The following is a 15,000-nucleotide window of genomic DNA, read 5'->3' on the forward strand; positions in this document are numbered from 1 at the left end:
GGACATCGCCGCAGCTGTAATGTACTGCTGTTGTAAACCTGCCAACGCAGCACAGTTATGACACACACATATCACACACACACACACACACGCATGCACGCGCGCACACACACACACACACACACACACACACACACACACACACACACACACACACACACACACACACACACACACACACACACACACACACACACACACACACACACACACACACACACACACACACACACACACACACACACACACACACACACACACACACACACACACACACACACACACACACACACACACACACACACACACACACACACACACACACACACACACACACACACACACACACACACACACACACACACACACACACACACACACACACACACACACACACACACACACACACACACACACACACACACACACACACACACACACACACACACGCACACACACATTTCACTTTTTTTAAACTAACCAAGTAGGTCTCCGATAGGGACAGGATAGGGAGAGGAAAGAGAGATTCAGAAGAAGTCTTGGAAAGATTACTTAAAAAGGGTTATAGAATTGCCCACCAACAGCCCAACGGCCAACAAACCCCGAACTCCCAAACCGACGGCTGGACCTGAAAAACACGATCCCATTTATGGGCTGAGTGCATTAAGCGGGTGAGGACAGGCTGCAGAAAGGGCTGACTGTAGCAAGCAGGTGAGGACAAGGTGCAGAAAGGGCTGACTGTAGCAAGCGGGTGAGGACAAGGTGCAGAAAGGGCTGACTGTAGCAAGCGAGTGAGGACAAGGTGCAGAAAGGGCTGACTGTAGCAAGCAGGTGAGGACAAGGTGCAGAAAGGGCTGACTGTAGCAAGCGAGTGAGGACAAGGTGCAGAAAGGGCTGACTGTAGCAAGCGAGTGAGGACAAGGTGCAGAAAGGGCTGACTGTAGCAAGCGAGTGAGGACAAGGTGCAGAAAGGGCTGACTGTAGCAAGTGGGTATATGTGGTGAGGACAAGGTGCAGGAAAGGATTGACGGTATGAGGATGGACGAGACCAGAGTCTTAATCCAGGAAGCACCGGGAAGTTGCTGCTTTGGTGCAAAGAAAAGCGGAAGCTATTAAAATGAGGAGGGTTAACCAGAGGAGAATAGAATATAATTACAAAATCCAAAAGTCCATTTGGTGTGCTCTGTGTGGTCCCCTGACTAACGTCACATGACGGTAATTTTGCATGTGCAATGCCGTGCAATGCCGTGCAGTGCCGTGAAATGATGCGCAATTGCGGCGCGGAATACGCACCGAAGTACGGTAGACCGGTAGTACGTTTTCTTGATATAAACCAGGACCGAGCGCAATGCATCATGTGAGCGCTCCAGTCAAGTTATGTCCATGACGGGTTGAAACTTCTCATGTAAACCCAGCCCTACAGTAAAACTGCTATGGGCCAAGGTAAACTCACAGTAAACTCACAGTGAAACTGCTATTCACCAAGTTAAACTCACAGTGAAACTGCTATGCACCAAGTTAAACTCACAGTGAAACTGCTATGCACCAAGTTAAACTCACAGTGAAACTGCTATGTACCAAGTTAAACTCACAGTAAAACTGCTATGTACCAAGTTAAACTCACAGTAAAACTGCTATGTACCAAGTTAAACTCACAGTAAAACTGCTATGTACCAAGTTAAACTCACAGTAAAACTGCTATGTACCAAGTTAAACTCACAGTAAAACTGCTATGTACCAAGTTAAACTCACAGTAAAACTGCTATGTACCAAGTTAAACTCACAGTAAAACTGCTATGTACCAAGTTAAACTCACAGTAAAACTGCTATGTACCAAGTTAAACTTACAGTAAAACTGCTATGTACCAAGTTAAACTCACAGTAAAACTGCTATGTACCAAGTTAAACTCACAGTAAAACTGCTATGTACCAAGTTAAACTCACAGTAAAACTGCTATGTACCAAGTTAAACTCACAGTAAAACTGCTATGTACCAAGTTAAACTCACAGTAAAACTGCTATGCACCAAGTTAAACTCACAGTAAAACTGCTATGCACCAAGTTAAACTCACAGTAAAACTGCTATGCACCAAGTTAAACTCACAGTAAAACTGCTATGCACCAAGTTAAACTCACAGTAAAACTGCTATGCACCAAGTTAAACTCACAGTAAAACTGCTATGCACCAAGTTCAGGGCTCACAGTCCAATACAAAAGCGTGGAGTCGCGCACGGCTTTGCGTGGAGTCGCGCACGGCTTTGCGCGGATGTCACGTGATGACAACTGACCAATCACAGGCCTCTATTCTCCTCTATTCTCAAATCTTTGATCTAGTCCACTACATCGGCCCTGATGTCCACGAAGCTGGGATTCGCTGTGCTGATTCAAAACCCCCAAACTCAGTGATCTACCGCAGCGTTCCACCATTTTCCCTCCAGTTTTCCGGCACGGATTAGCCAAAGTCTGGTCGTTTTGGCTTCGATTTCGGCACATCAATCGGAAAAGTGATCGGTAAATGCCTGCAGAATTCCACGCTGAAAAAAATAAGCCATAGATGATCAAAATCCGCCAAGAATGAGATGTAGTGGACATTTTTGAGTGAGTGCCACTCAGCGCGCAGAACGCCAAAAGTGCAAAAGCAGCACCAGATCAAACAACAAGAAAAACGCATGCATGCAGCGGAACAGCAACGCGCGCCGTCCAACAGAAAATCATTGCGCACAGATTTTTCAATGTTCTCTCCTCAGTTCGCACGCGGAGTTGGTTGCTGTGCTTTCGTTCTCGCTGGAGTTCTTGTGGCAGCGCATTTCGCCATCATGGAGGAACTGGTACCTCTGGAAACCTGGCCTTTAGTGGCCCTCAACTAACGCCTGGCGGATTTGCTGGTCCCGTTCGCCTCCATCCGATCAGCAGCTCCGTGTGGTATGTTCTCGGCGTTACCTGCCTGGCGAGCTCTGACTCGTTTGTTTGTCTTCTTACCTGTGGAACATCGCGATCGCTCATTGTAGCATCAGCATTTGGTCGAACAGCGGCTACATGACATGAATTTCCTGGGACTAGCACAGGTTGCCTTTCACCTTCTCCTTCGGTGGACCAATTCTACAAGGCACAGTGAAAGGCAAGTCGTTGCCGAGGGCTGGCAGTAACTGTTCAGTGTTGCAGTGCAATTCCCAGTGAAAATAATAAAGCAAACTATTTCCACTGGAGTATGCACGATCGTAAAAGCACAAGATCGAGACGAACGGAAACGAGAATGGTTTGACACTGCATGCCAAGAGAAGCGAGGAAAGGACAGGTCCGACCAAAATATCGCGAACATCGGCTCTACAAGACAAGAACAGGCTACTCAAGCCAAGGATCTTTCTCTTCTTTGTTCTGTTGGGATGCGTAGGAACTACAGGATGTACACGATCTGTGCTCTCGTGGGGTCACGTGCACCAAACCCGCCCTCGCACGACGCTTTTGTCGATCCTGCATACCGACTGTGAGCCCTGAAGTTAAACTCACAGTAAAACTGCTATGCACCAAGTTAAACTCACAGTAAAACTGCTATGCACCAAGTTAAACTCACAGTAAAACTGCTATGTACCAAGTTAAACTCACAGTAAAACTGCTATGTACCAAGGTAAACTCACAGTAAAACTGCTATGCACCAAGTTAAACTCACAGTAAAACTGCTATGCACCAAGTTAAACTCACAGTAAAACTGCTATGTACCAAGTTAAACTCACAGTAAAACTGCTATGCACCAAGTTAAACTCACAGTAAAACTGCTATGTACCAAGTTAAACTCACAGTAAAACTGCTATGCACCAAGTTAAACTCACAGTAAAACTGCTATGCACCAAGTTAAACTCACAGTAAAACTGCTATGTACCAAGTTAAACTCACAGTAAAACTGCTATGCACCAAGGTAAAGCGCAGCATAACAGTGATGTAATCTTGCGCTTGCAGCAGGTTGCTGTTGTAGTAAGTCTTGTCGATCTCGATACGTATTGTGGGTGATTCAGCACCGGCTTTCTGCACCAATACCAACTCGGGTGTGATAGTAATGTACTGACGTAGCTATAGCAATGCACAGGGACAAAAAGACAAGAGCAATAGTATAGGTCATGTATTAAAGAGTTGGCAAGTACATGTAGGTAAGAACAAGAAGGATCCATAAGAAGACAAAGCTGAGCATCTTACCCAGCCACAAGCAACAGTGGCAGAGAACTACAGGTGTGGAGAGTAAAATTCCCACCACTGCTTTTCCATAGTGTCAGTATACAGCTGTGGAAAGTGGAATCCAACACTTGTCACAGTGTCAGTACTGTAAATATACAAATTTTCGGCAGCTATTTATTTCGGCTATATTCGGCACCGACCCAAAACGCCTAAATTAAAACGCCGATGAAATTTTTCACAGCATCTGTCGCACTATCTGTATACCATGCCCTCTACCCCACGCCGAAAATAAATCGCCGCCGCCGAAATGTCAAAAATCGTGAAGTGCCGAAATTTTGCAGCGCCGAAATTTTGTATATTTACAGTATACAGCTGTGGAAAGTGGAATCCAACACTTGCCACAGTGTCAGTATGCAGCTGTGGAAAGTGGAATCCAACACTTGCCACAGTGTCAGTATACAGCTGTGGAAAGTGGAATCCAACACTTGCCACAGAGGACAGCACCACAAATTATTTCAACAACTAAGCAACGTGCTGACCAGAACGTGTAGAACAAAGCCCGGTGCATCCCAAATAGGCCGATGGGTCACAATCAGCCCTATACATCCCAAACAGGCCGATAGGCCACAACGTAGGTTTTAAAGGAGTATTTTAAACATCCAACACCCATTCATATTCGGGAGAGTATGAACATTCAACACCCATTCATATTCGGGAGCACGGTTGAAAATTTCAGGTGCAGCTTGAGTGCTACACATTGTGTAATTATCGTACAAGTACCAGGATACCTATAACATAGACTGATACAAGTACCAGGATACCTACTGAAGTGTAACTTAGACTGATACAAGTGCCAGGATACCTACTGAACTATAACATAGACTGATACAAGTAGTATGTACTATGTAGCACATACATTACACAATCTCCGGACAATTGGCTGTTTCAACCTTGATTAAAATCTCGTCAGCGGAGCTCAGTCGGTGACTGGCCAATCCGATCCCAATCTAGTCTAGTGAACAACAAACCGGCTTTTTGAACCGGCTTTTTGAACCGGCTTTTTGAACCGGCTTTTTGAACCGGCTTTTTGAACCGGCTTTTTGAACCGGCTTTTTGAACCGGCTTTTTGAACCGGCTTTTTGAACCGGCTTTTTGAACCGGCTTTTTGAACCGGCTTTTTGAACCGGCTCAAAGCATCAAGTCAGAGTGCTCTAAGTGCAAGAAACAGCGCGCTTTGCACAATGGCAGATATCTTGAACACTAAATAGAAAGAGTACTCAACCAAGCCAAGCTTGGGAGTGTAAGGCTGTGTTTACATGAGAAATTTCAACCCGGGTCGAGTTCAGCCCGGGTTGAAAGTCTGTACGATAGACAAAAGAGGTGAGCGTTTACATGAAGTCAGTTGACCCGGGTCAAATACTGATATGCCGCCAAAAGTCCACTTCTACAGTCCTGTATGGTCACGTGAATCCGTTCGCGCGAAATTTGCATCTGCACTTCTGCAGTGCCGTTCAAACCTGGCGCGAGATACGCACAGAAGTACGTTTGTACGATTTTCTTGACCCGGGTTGATTTCAACCCTCCCCTTGGGGGGAGGGTTGAAATCAACCCGGGGCGAAATTTCAACCCGGGTCAAGCGCAATGCGTCATGTAAACGCGCCATTCATTTTATGCACATGGCGGGTTGAAAACTGACCCGGGTCGAACTCGACCCGGGTTGAAACGCCTCATGTAAACACCGCCTAACACACATTGTATGTAAGTAGTGTAGTCCCCTGCAACAACTGCAGGATTTCACATGCCACAACTGTACAACTGTACAACTGTACAGGCAAGAACGTACATGTGTGCGTATGCCTTCATCCATTCAAACCCGTCTTTCCAGGCCGACATATGTCCAGATCCTACTACTCCCTCCCCACTGCAAACTAGCCACCAGCCACCATCCACCATCCACCATCCACCATCCACCATCCACCATCCACCATCCACTAGCCACTGGCCATCAGCCACTACCCACCAACCACCACCCCCTATCCACTAGCCACCAGCCACGAGCCATCAGCCACTACCCACCAGCCACCACCTAATAGCCACCACCCCCTATCCACTAGCCTCCAGCCACGAGCCATCAGCCACTACCCACCAGCCACCAGCCACCACCTAATAGCCACCACCCCCTATCCACTCGCCACTAGCCACCAGCAACGAGCCATCAGCCACTACCCACCAACCACCAGCCACCACCTAATAGCCACCACCCCCTATCCACTAGCCACTAGCCACCAGCCATCAGCGACTACCCACCAGCCACAACCACCACCTAATAGCCACCACCCCCTATCCACTAGCCACCAGCCACCAGCCATCAGCCACTACCCATCAACCACCAAAAAAAAAAAAAATCGACGGGTTCGCGTACTGGGCAGGTCAAGAACAAGGAGTCGTACAACTCCCTGGTCAAGAACCACCTTTCCGATTCCGTGGGACGCCACCACCCCATGATCAGGCGTCAGATGCGGCTCCTAGACAGTGGGGGAGGATAGATCAGATCCACCAACCAGAGGCCAAAGGCCTAAATTCCATTTGCTACATCCATGTTTTACTCATGCCAGGCCACGAGTTCCCAATTAACTGTAGGTTGCAGCACGGTTGGAAAAATCCTTCCGCTTCCAATCAGGACTTGAACCTGGTACCTCTCATTTCTCAATCATGGTCTTAGACCTGACCACTGTGCCTGCCTGCACCAACCACCAGCCACCACCTAACAGCCACCACCCCCTATCCACTAGCCACTAGCCACCAGCCACGAGCCATCAGCCACTACCCACCAACCACCAGCCACCACCTAACAGCCACCACCCCCTATCCACTAGCCACTAGCCACCAGCCACGAGCCATCAGCGACTACCCACCAACCACCAGCCACCACCTAACAGCCACCACCCCCTATCCACTAGCCACTAGCCACCAGCCACGAGCCATCAGCCACTACCCACCAACCACCAGCCACCACCTAACAGCCACCACCCCCTATCCACTAGCCACTAGCCACCAGCCACGAGCCATCAGCGACTACCCACCAACCACCAGCCACCACCTAACAGCCACCACCCCCTATCCACTAGCCACTAGCCACCAGCCACGAGCCATCAGCCACTACCCACCAACCACCAGCCACCACCTAACAGCCACCACCCCCTATCCACTAGCCACTAGCCACCAGCCACGAGCCATCAGCCACTACCCACCAACCACCAGCCACCACCTAACAGCCACCACCCCCTATCCACTAGCCACTAGCCACCAGCCACGAGCCATCAGCCACTACCCACCAACCACCAGCCACCACCTAACAGCCACCACCCCCTATCCACTAGCCACTAGCCACCAGCCACGAGCCATCAGCCACTACCCACCAACCACCAGCCACCACCTAACAGCCACCACCCCCTATCCACTAGCCACTAGCCACCAGCCACGAGCCATCAGCCACTACCCACCAGCCACCAGCCACCAGCCACTAGCCAACACCCAATAGCCACCACCCTAGCCAAAAGCTAATACAGTCAGACCTGGCTTATCCGGTCCTCTTTTATCCGGTCCTCTTTTATCCGGATCCCTCACCATCCAGAAGAAAATAGCTGGTTACAGATTTACAGCATACATGATGCATCCAACATAACTGGTGTTCGATTATCCGGTTCCCGCGCCTATCCGGATATTTTGTGGAAAACGGATGTGTGCGGTTAAGCGAGGTCTGACTGTACCCACTAGCCAATAGCCACCACCCAATCGTCAATAGCCAGTAGAGCAGACTGTTTCAAATAGGACACAGGTCGAAAACAGGACCGGGCTCAATATTCACTTTCTCTCTTGGTATTTTGATCAGAAAATAGACGTCAAAGTGAGACTACGATGTGTGTTTACTCCGAGCCAAAAGTTCATGGCTCTGTGATGACCAGAAGCGCCATACCAAGCAGGTGAGTTTTTGACGTGTTGCTTCGCACTGCTCAACATCTTTCGAAAAATCAACTTCTTGTCGCAGGTAGACAGAGGCTTGCCTCTCGCCAATAAAGCACCGTATTATTATTATTATTATATGCACGGGCGCGTTGCTGAGGCCCCCATTGGATGGAGGTTGCCCAGGTTCGCATGTGCCAAACTGATTATGCCAACGCCTCATGACGAAAACATACAGAGAGAAACAAATTGTGGGGAAACAAAACAAGAACAGTATTCCTACAAGCAAAAAGGAAGCTAAACGATAACAAACAAAAAAACAAAAAAACAAAAAATTCAACGAAGGAGAAATGGAACGGCGGACAGACTACATGAAATTGAAAACACAAGAGCATTTACAGGGTCAAAGGGAGGACATGAGAGGAGAGGACTAGGGGAAGGGTACACTTAGGTAGAATGAGAAGCGAATGGGAGGTGAACAAAAGAGAAACTGGAAAAAGAACCAGCATACACAGATGATAAATCACGAACGAAGAAGAAACAGAGAAAACAAAACAGCACCGTATACCAATGAAAACTAATGGAAGCACACACAAGGCTTATTGTTTCTCTGTACTGGCCGTTGTGGGGCGATATCAATTACCTAATTTCAGAACTCAGTGTGAACTTGACCTGGACTCCAAAACTGTTCCTGTTTGGAGCCACCTTTGTCACACCAAAATTTGAAACAAAAAATCGGGCAACTTGGAGGCAACGGGCCAACACAAAGGAGTGGCTCAGTTTGATCGACTCTGCCCTCAGAGCAAACTTCAACATGCCAGCTTCCTTCCACAAACATATTTCGAGTGAACAGTCCACGCTGATGACGAGTTTGGGTCTACACAACTTTGCTGTCAAACCGGTCCTACTGTAAAAGCAGAAATTTTCGGTGGTGTTTTATTTTCGGTAACTTCGGTGCCGAAATTTTTACCGAAAATAAAACGCACCGAAAATGCCGGTATAGTACTAGTGCACTTACCTGGAACGCGGGTTTACCGAAAATTTCCCTCCGCCGAACCGCCGATTTTGGAGAATACCGAAAATATTACACCACCGAAAATTTCTGCTTTTACAGTATTTGAAGCCGTCTCCTCTACCCAATAGCCCGTACCCAATACTAGTACCCAATAGCCTGTACCCAATAGCCCGTACCCAATAGCCTGTACCCAATAGCCCGTACCCAATACTAGTACCCAATAGCCTGTACCCAATACTAGTACCCAATAGCCCGTAGCCAATAGCCAATAGCCAATAGTCAGTAGTCCAATAGCTATTAGCCATCAGAAACTCAGAATCAGTCGTTGCTGCTTACCGTTTTGTTGAGTACAGTGATATATACGGAGGCCACAGTACGTGCATTGGCTTGGTCTTTCACTTCCAAGCCGCGCAGCTTGATGTTCTTGCCAGGATAACCAACTAGCGGTCTACTGCGATTCTGCACACAACATAATTATAACGCATGCAAATACAGACACACGTACGCACGCAAACACCTCAGACCTCAGACCTGCCCATCGCAGAAGCGATGATAGCGAACAGCTATGTTAGACATAGCAACTTCTGCTGGGATTACACCATTCAACAGCTTGCAAGGCTGATGAATTGACCGCCATTAATTTTAGCCTGGTATCCACCACACAGCTGATTGAAGTGGCTTTTTCTGGCCAGTGAATCCCTATTTTTCATTTTTTTCATTTTTTCATTTTTTTTACACACACACACACATGTACGCATGCAGGCAGACAGGCACACAAACGCACCACTGATGGTAACTGATTGCACCAGTAGTTCCATTCTACTGACCAAACTCAGCTTGCAGCCTGTGGACAGCTAATAGCAATGTTATCAAACTCAGCTGTTTCCTTGTGGACAGCTCACAGAAATGTTATCAAACTTAGCTGTCTGCCTGTGGACAGCTCATAACAAGGATGATCTGGGCAAGTACACTGCCAGACCTGAAAGTGTAACCAGTATGTAAGCAGCATGAAAGGCAAGACAGTGGCCAAAGATCCAACACCAAAGCAATCACACTCAAATACAGTCGACTCCACTTATAACGAACTCCCATATAGCGAATTTCATGATAATTATAGCGAACCGTTGCCCATGTCCCCCCAGTTTGAGCCCACAGTGTAAGCGCATTTCTGTTACAACGAACTTCGCCTGTAAAGAACTAATTCTCCTGCACAACGGTGTTCGTTATATCAGGAGTCGACTGTAGGCAGATATGGAAAAGACACAAACGCATGACCGGCTAGAATTAGGCGTAGTAGCCAGTGTACTCACCAGTCGTAGCGCAGATGCATCAGTTGTTAGCCTCAACGTGTTGTTCTTGTTGAAACTGAGCAAGCGAACGAACAACTGGTCTCTGAAATAATCACAGTAGCAGAGCACAAACCACAACAAAAATGGCACAGTGAGAACAACAACAAATCAACTATGACCGGGACGATGATGTCGACGGTGGCGATGACAATGACGACACAACGACGACGACCACAAAAACAACAACAACAACACTTACATTTTTGGTAGGTCATTGAAAGGAATTTCCCCAAACGTCATGGCATGGTATGTCTGTACACAGTCACTGAGGGTTGTGATGTACACATCTTCATTGCATACTTCCTGTGATGAACATAGTACACAGTACACAATCACTACACATATCTACACACACACACACACACACACACACACACACACACACACACACACACACACACACACACACACACACACACACACACACACACACACACACACACACACACACACACACACATATCTACACACACACACATATCTACACACATATCTACACACACACACACATATCTACACACATATCTACACACACACACACACACGCACACACGCACGCACGCACGCACGCACGCACGCACGCACGCACGCACGCACACACACACACACACACACACATCTACACACACACACATATCTACACACATGCTGTACTGTACTTGCTCAATGCCCGAAACTGGTCATGTGGGTCTCCCCAGGAGAGGGGAGAGAGGTACAAAAGGAATCTTGGAAAGAGGACTCAATTGGATATTGAACCGCCCAACGGCCGATGCCCCCTGAAATTCCCAAACTCTGGATGGACTTGGAAATGATCACACTTATGGGCTCACGACACCTCAGTAAGTAGGTGAGAACAAGGTGCAGAAAAAGGATTGACGGCATCAGGGTATCCATCCCGGGATCCAACTGCAGTTCCCCCCCCCCCCCCCACACACACATAAACACACACGAACACACACACGAACACACACACACACACGAACACACACACACACGAACACACACACACACGAAAAGTGAGGCACGCGTTTTTCGGGCTTCCCTTTTTTTGCAGCCCAGCCGGCATCAGGCCGGACTGGAAGTAGACTAGATCAGTGATTAGGAATAGTATTAGAAGTAGAGTAGTGTGGGAAACTTGCCATGCCCGGAGCTACCACGAGAACTAACTCTCGTGTATCAGCCTTGACTGAATCTCAGACGAAAATGTTGGGCTCCCTGCCTAGTATCGAGTCGGATGTATCAGCAGTGCTAAAAAGTCTGGCCACACTCGTCTCCGAGGCCGCCGATCGCGAGGATCGCCTGAACAATAGGTTCGATGAGCTATCCAGACAAGTATCTGAGCTGAAGGAGGAGGTAGCTTCTCTCAAAGAATCCGCCATTGCCACGGCGAAAGCTCCTCAGCCATGCCAGCCAGGACGTACTGGGAACCGTGACCGTACCCGTACTGACCCCAGCAGCCAGTCCTGGCCACAATGTGGATAGCGTGAGTGAAAGTGACGTGGATGACGGTTTTCAGCAGCCACGGAGACGAAAGCGCAACAAGAGCACAAAGGTGTTGCAGCCCATCTCCGACGATGCATGGAAACTCATTGCAGATGAGCCCCACAGAGCGAAGAGAGCTGTCGTGTATGTTGGTAACCTCAGCAGGGAGACAACTGAAGACCGGTTCCGCGAATTTGTTGATTTGCGTAGCAGGGCCGTCAACTCCGACACACCAGTAGTGCTCCACACCTGTAGCATGCATGTCAATGCTAGCGGCTGCATGTCTGCAAGAGCGTTTGTGGATGCCAGCTCCCTGCATATCCTGCTGGCTGCCAACTTCTGGCCAAGGCCACTTTACTGCAGGAGGTGGACCTTCCACACATCCGACACTCACAAGACGGCACCAGGGTCAGCTCAGCCTGGCTGCCCACCAACTGACAAGCCAGACACAGCCCCATCCCAACCCAATCCACTGCAAAGCGCAGGTAGCAACAAAAGCAGCAGCGCAGATACTGCAAGGAGGCTGATCCCCAGTTCTTTGGTCTAGGCTAGGAGGCTGACCCCCAGTTCTTTGGTCTAGGCTAGGAGGCTGACCCCACAGTTCTTTGGTCTAGGCTAGGAGGCTGACCCCCAGTTCTTTGGTCTAGGCTAGGAGGCTGACCCCACAGTTCTTTGGTCTAGGCTAGGAGGCTGACCCCTCAGTTCTTTGGTCTAGGCTAGGAGGCTGACCCCACAGTTCTTTGGTCTAGGCTAGGAGGCTGACCCCACAGTTCTTCGGTCTAGGCTAGGAGGCTGACCCCACAGTTCTTTGGTCTAGGCTAGGAGGCTGACCCCACAGTTCTTTGGTCTAGGCTAGGAGGCTGACCCCCAGTTCTTTGGTCTAGGCTAGGAGGCTGACCCCACAGTTCTTTGGTCTAGGCTAGGAGGCTGACCCCACAGTTCTTTGGTCTAGGCTAGGAGGCTGACCCCACAGTTCTTCGGTCTAGGCTAGGAGGCTGACCCCCAGTACTTTGGTCTAGGCTAGGAGGCTGACCCCACAGTTCTTCGGCGACTGGCAGTACTGAACCCTACAGTATACGGAGAAACACGTGTATGGGAAACACGTGTATGGGAAATCAAAAGGTAAAATTCCGCCAGCACTCTTGGCCACCCACACCTTTTTGCACGAGGACGGTTTTTTAATTGTTCGATAAGTATGATTTACAGCCCGAGGACAAGCGAGTACAAGGGCAGTACCGGCTGATACATGTCCGAACGGCGTCAGCCGTGAGGTCATGTATCAAGCCGGTATTGCCCGCGTACGAGTGAGTACGAGGCGCAGTAAATCATTTATTGCATGCTTGACTCAAACATTCCAGAAAATGGAGAGAAACCTTTCCGACTTTCTCAGTATCCCGACACACTTGTTAAGTGGTAAACGTCGTTTGTGGTTTTGAAATTCTCTATTTCTTTACGATATCGATGGTGTTGTTGTTTGTGATTGAGCACTGCGTGTAGGAACTGAAACTGGGATGGGCTCTACGACTTCGTCTCGAAAGCGTTAAGTTCGTCAAGTAGTTCGTCGGCTGCTCACCAATGCATCGATATCGATGTCAAGGCTGCATTCACCTGCTGAGGCGGCTGGTTCAGGTGGCTGGAACAAGTAAGTTATTGTCCGCTCAGTTACATGCGCGCGTGTGTGGTCTGTCATTCTCGTGCTTTGTAGTTTGTAGTCAGATCAAGTTAGTTGCTGTTTTGTGTTTCAAATTTGAAACTCCGAACAGTAGAAACTTACTTGATCTGATCACGAACCACAAAGTACAAGAATGACAGTCTGCATGCGCGTACATGTAACTGAGCGGGCAATAACTTGCCGGGCAATACCGAGAAATACAGACCGCTGAGCAAGAGCGCTCATTGGCTGTAGTACAGGCAACCCTCACGTGACATACAATAATTACGTTTTTATTAATTAATAGTAATAATACCTTGAAAAGTACACGTGTATTTAGTATTCACAGAAGCCAGAGAGTACCAGAACAGAGCGTGATTTGACTCTCTGCCAAGTTGCTGTCAAATGAACACACACACACCAGGTTTACAGGTGCAGAGAAGTGCATGCAGACGTTGTGCATGCAGTGAGGTGCATGCAGACGTTGTGCATGGAAGTCTCCTGCCCCCTACCTGATCACATATCTCTTTGCCGTTCGGTGGACATGTGTTCGGATGTGAGCCATCAAACGAAATCTTTGCCTGAACAAGAAACACCAAAAAACCACGACACAGTTTCATCCGTTGAGTGTCAAGTCAAGTCGGCAGCAAAAGTGTGTGCTTCCACGGAGGAAGCAACGCACAATTACATTTTTTCATCTCCATCAAAACAATGTACACTCATACACCCATACAAAAACTGTTCCATCAGATGTGTGATGTTGCTGGATAGGCATTTTCACGGAATTAGCTCTTCGACAGATCCTCTTCCTTTGGCAAAAAATGGTTTTACGAGGCAAGCATCAAAAATCAGGATTAGTGGCATGTCATCTCTCGGTATTTTACTACTGCCTGAAGAGAACGGCTACACAGCCGGTGGGAATATATCAAAAACAGTTTCTAATGTTATGTACTGTACAACACTCTACCGTACCAAGGATGTAGCATTGTCCACTTGTTGCGGCGTAATGGTGAGGGTGTCAGCTAGTTGCAAGGAGCAAACACTGTGTCTATTGCCGATGACACCAATACTTTGCTGAACACCGGGATTCACATACGCCGCTGGGCCCTTGCAAGCCGTGTTTCCACCAAAGCTAATACTCGTCTGCGGTACAATGTAGAAGAAACAATTCTCCACGAGACCAATAGCTCCGCCGTAGTCCTACACGACATACATACAGCAATACAGCCATACAGCCACACACGGATATACATGTAGACAGACAGACAGACAGACAGACAGACAGACAGACAGATATACAGATATACATGTAGGCAGACAGAGAGACAAACAGAGAGACAAAGACAAGCAAACAGAGAGACAGATGGACAGAC

The 15,000-nt window shown here is 48.2% G+C and overlaps 1 protein-coding gene across 1 annotated transcript in view; it reads right to left on the minus strand.

Moving 5' to 3' along the window:
- LOC135819376 (uncharacterized) overlaps nucleotides 1–15,000 on the minus strand; it is a 62,881-nt gene that overhangs the window by 32,396 nt on the left and 15,485 nt on the right. Inside the window, exons 8-14 of the mRNA XM_065332576.1 lie at nucleotides 14,600–14,827; nucleotides 14,140–14,208; nucleotides 10,694–10,797; nucleotides 10,456–10,537; nucleotides 9,482–9,604; nucleotides 3,892–4,065; nucleotides 1–38 (exon numbers count right to left, since the gene is read on the minus strand). The exon at nucleotides 1–38 is cut by the window's left edge and continues 115 nt beyond it. Of these exons, the coding sequence (XP_065188648.1) occupies nucleotides 1–38; nucleotides 3,892–4,065; nucleotides 9,482–9,604; nucleotides 10,456–10,537; nucleotides 10,694–10,797; nucleotides 14,140–14,208; nucleotides 14,600–14,827 (818 nt within the window). The remainder of the gene's footprint in view (nucleotides 39–3,891; nucleotides 4,066–9,481; nucleotides 9,605–10,455; nucleotides 10,538–10,693; nucleotides 10,798–14,139; nucleotides 14,209–14,599; nucleotides 14,828–15,000) is intronic.

The sequence above is a fragment of the Sycon ciliatum genome, chromosome 6 (genome assembly GCF_964019385.1).
Source record: "Sycon ciliatum chromosome 6, ocSycCili1.1, whole genome shotgun sequence".
Taxonomy (NCBI): domain Eukaryota; kingdom Metazoa; phylum Porifera; class Calcarea; order Leucosolenida; family Sycettidae; genus Sycon; species Sycon ciliatum.